Here is a 1,678-nt window from a genome sequence, read left to right as displayed (position 1 = left end):
AGCAGAGCTGATTCATTGTCTTTCCCTTTAATATACTGAATCAGCTCTGCTAACTGTTTAGCACGATAGACACTTTTCTATCGTTCGTACGATATGTATCGTCTTATCGCCCAGCCCTACACCACGTCACAAGCAATGACTCCTTGTAGCCCTATATATAGGCCCACTAACTGATTACTAGACTGTAGACACATCTTGATCCAATGCGTCCCTTTGGTCACATTATTCTCAGTCTTTTCTAGAGGAACGATCATTTTAGTCCAGGCCTGTTTTCATGAGGGGATTTTATTTGAAGCAAGGTTGAAAAGAAATGTCTTAATTTCACTTATTTCCAAAGAAAACATTTTTTTTTTATTCATAAACTTTTTTTCTGTCACCATTGTGAGTTTTTCCTTTCAGTGAACGAGAAGAACCAACAATTTAAACTAAAAATAAACTAAACCTTAACTTTTATGTCCTATTAAAACATGAATGAGAACATCAGCTTATCTTGGAAAGAACTGATCTTGCTGATCTTCCAGTCTCATTTAGCAAACAGCTGAAGGTCTGATCAGGGTCTTACCAGCTTTGCTGCAGTCCACAGAGAAGTTGCTTCTCTGGCTCACGAAGGCCTTGCTGAGTCCGGATCCTCGGCTCAGCACCTTGCTGGCATCAGAGTCTCCCGGTCTGGGCAGGCCGCTCTGAAGGAAGCTGCTGGATGATCGTACAGTTGGATCCAGCATTAGGGTTGACGTCTCGGAGTTGGTCGCATTCACCAGCCGAGCACCTGATTAAAACATAATCAAGTAAGGGAAAGGCGCCTTTAGAGGCAATACATCAGAATTGTACATAGCTGTTAACTGTGGACTGATCGTCCTCCACCCACAGGGGTTGGGGTCTGATTCTGATCACCGTACCTGTGACTCGGGCCTTAAAGGGACTCCCAGTGATGTGGTTGGGTCCTCCGTATTTAATGCTGATCACGTAGCTGCCCGGGGCCATGGGAGTGTAGTGAACTTTGTAACCCTCTGGGATCTCCTGACAGTCCATCTTCACTTTGGAGGGACCCTCAATGGTCACTGTTAAAGCTCCAGGACCAGCTTTAGTGTTGTTAATGATGAACTCTGACTGGGTTCCTACAAATGGAAGACATTGGGTTCTAAAATTCCCTCAATATGTCATTCCTGTCCTGGTATTGAATAGAATGGTGCGGTGACAATGGGAAGTGCGGTGGATTCACAAAGAATTCCTATGCAAACCCGGCAGGGAAGGGCCCTCAACTCCTGCTACTAGATAGAGCTAAGGTATTGTCAAACAGCAGCACTTCATGAAGAGTCCAGAGCAGGGATGCAGAAGTTGAAACGAGCTGAACTATTTTGTGAAATCGCGACACAGCAGCCAATCAGGGACTGGTTGTAGATTAAGCTTTTTTAAATTAAAAGGGAATAGAGTAGAGAATAATTTTAACAAAGGTAGAAATAAGGAATGCTCTCAAGAGATTTTTAGGTGCCTGTAAAAAAGCCGTTTTAATTTAGTCCTAGAAGCGTTGGTCATCCTCACTCGCCTCCAGCACAGAGCCTGGTCTATGACTGCTAATTCCCTGCAGTCGGTGCTTTATCCAGGGTTATATTTACAACGAAGTCCCTATCAGAGCTGTATCTGGATGAACCAAAGTGGATACTGTTTTAAGAGCTTTTCT

At 43.8% G+C, this 1,678-nt stretch overlaps 1 protein-coding gene across 1 annotated transcript in view; it reads right to left on the bottom strand.

Annotated features, from left to right (window-relative positions):
* LOC107097300 (filamin-B-like) overlaps positions 1 to 1,678 on the bottom strand; it is a 75,771-nt gene that overhangs the window by 4,850 nt on the left and 69,243 nt on the right. Inside the window, exons 44-45 of the mRNA XM_015394398.1 lie at positions 897 to 1,115; positions 563 to 766 (exon numbers count right to left, since the gene is read on the bottom strand). Coding sequence (XP_015249884.1) covers positions 563 to 766; positions 897 to 1,115 — 423 coding nt within the window. The remainder of the gene's footprint in view (positions 1 to 562; positions 767 to 896; positions 1,116 to 1,678) is intronic.

The sequence above is a fragment of the Cyprinodon variegatus genome, unplaced genomic scaffold, assembly GCF_000732505.1.
Source record: "Cyprinodon variegatus isolate N-32 unplaced genomic scaffold, C_variegatus-1.0 Scaffold683, whole genome shotgun sequence".
NCBI lineage: Eukaryota > Metazoa > Chordata > Actinopteri > Cyprinodontiformes > Cyprinodontidae > Cyprinodon > Cyprinodon variegatus.
The sequence above is the reverse complement of the archived record's forward strand: the minus strand, read 5'-3'. Positions and strand labels throughout refer to the sequence as shown.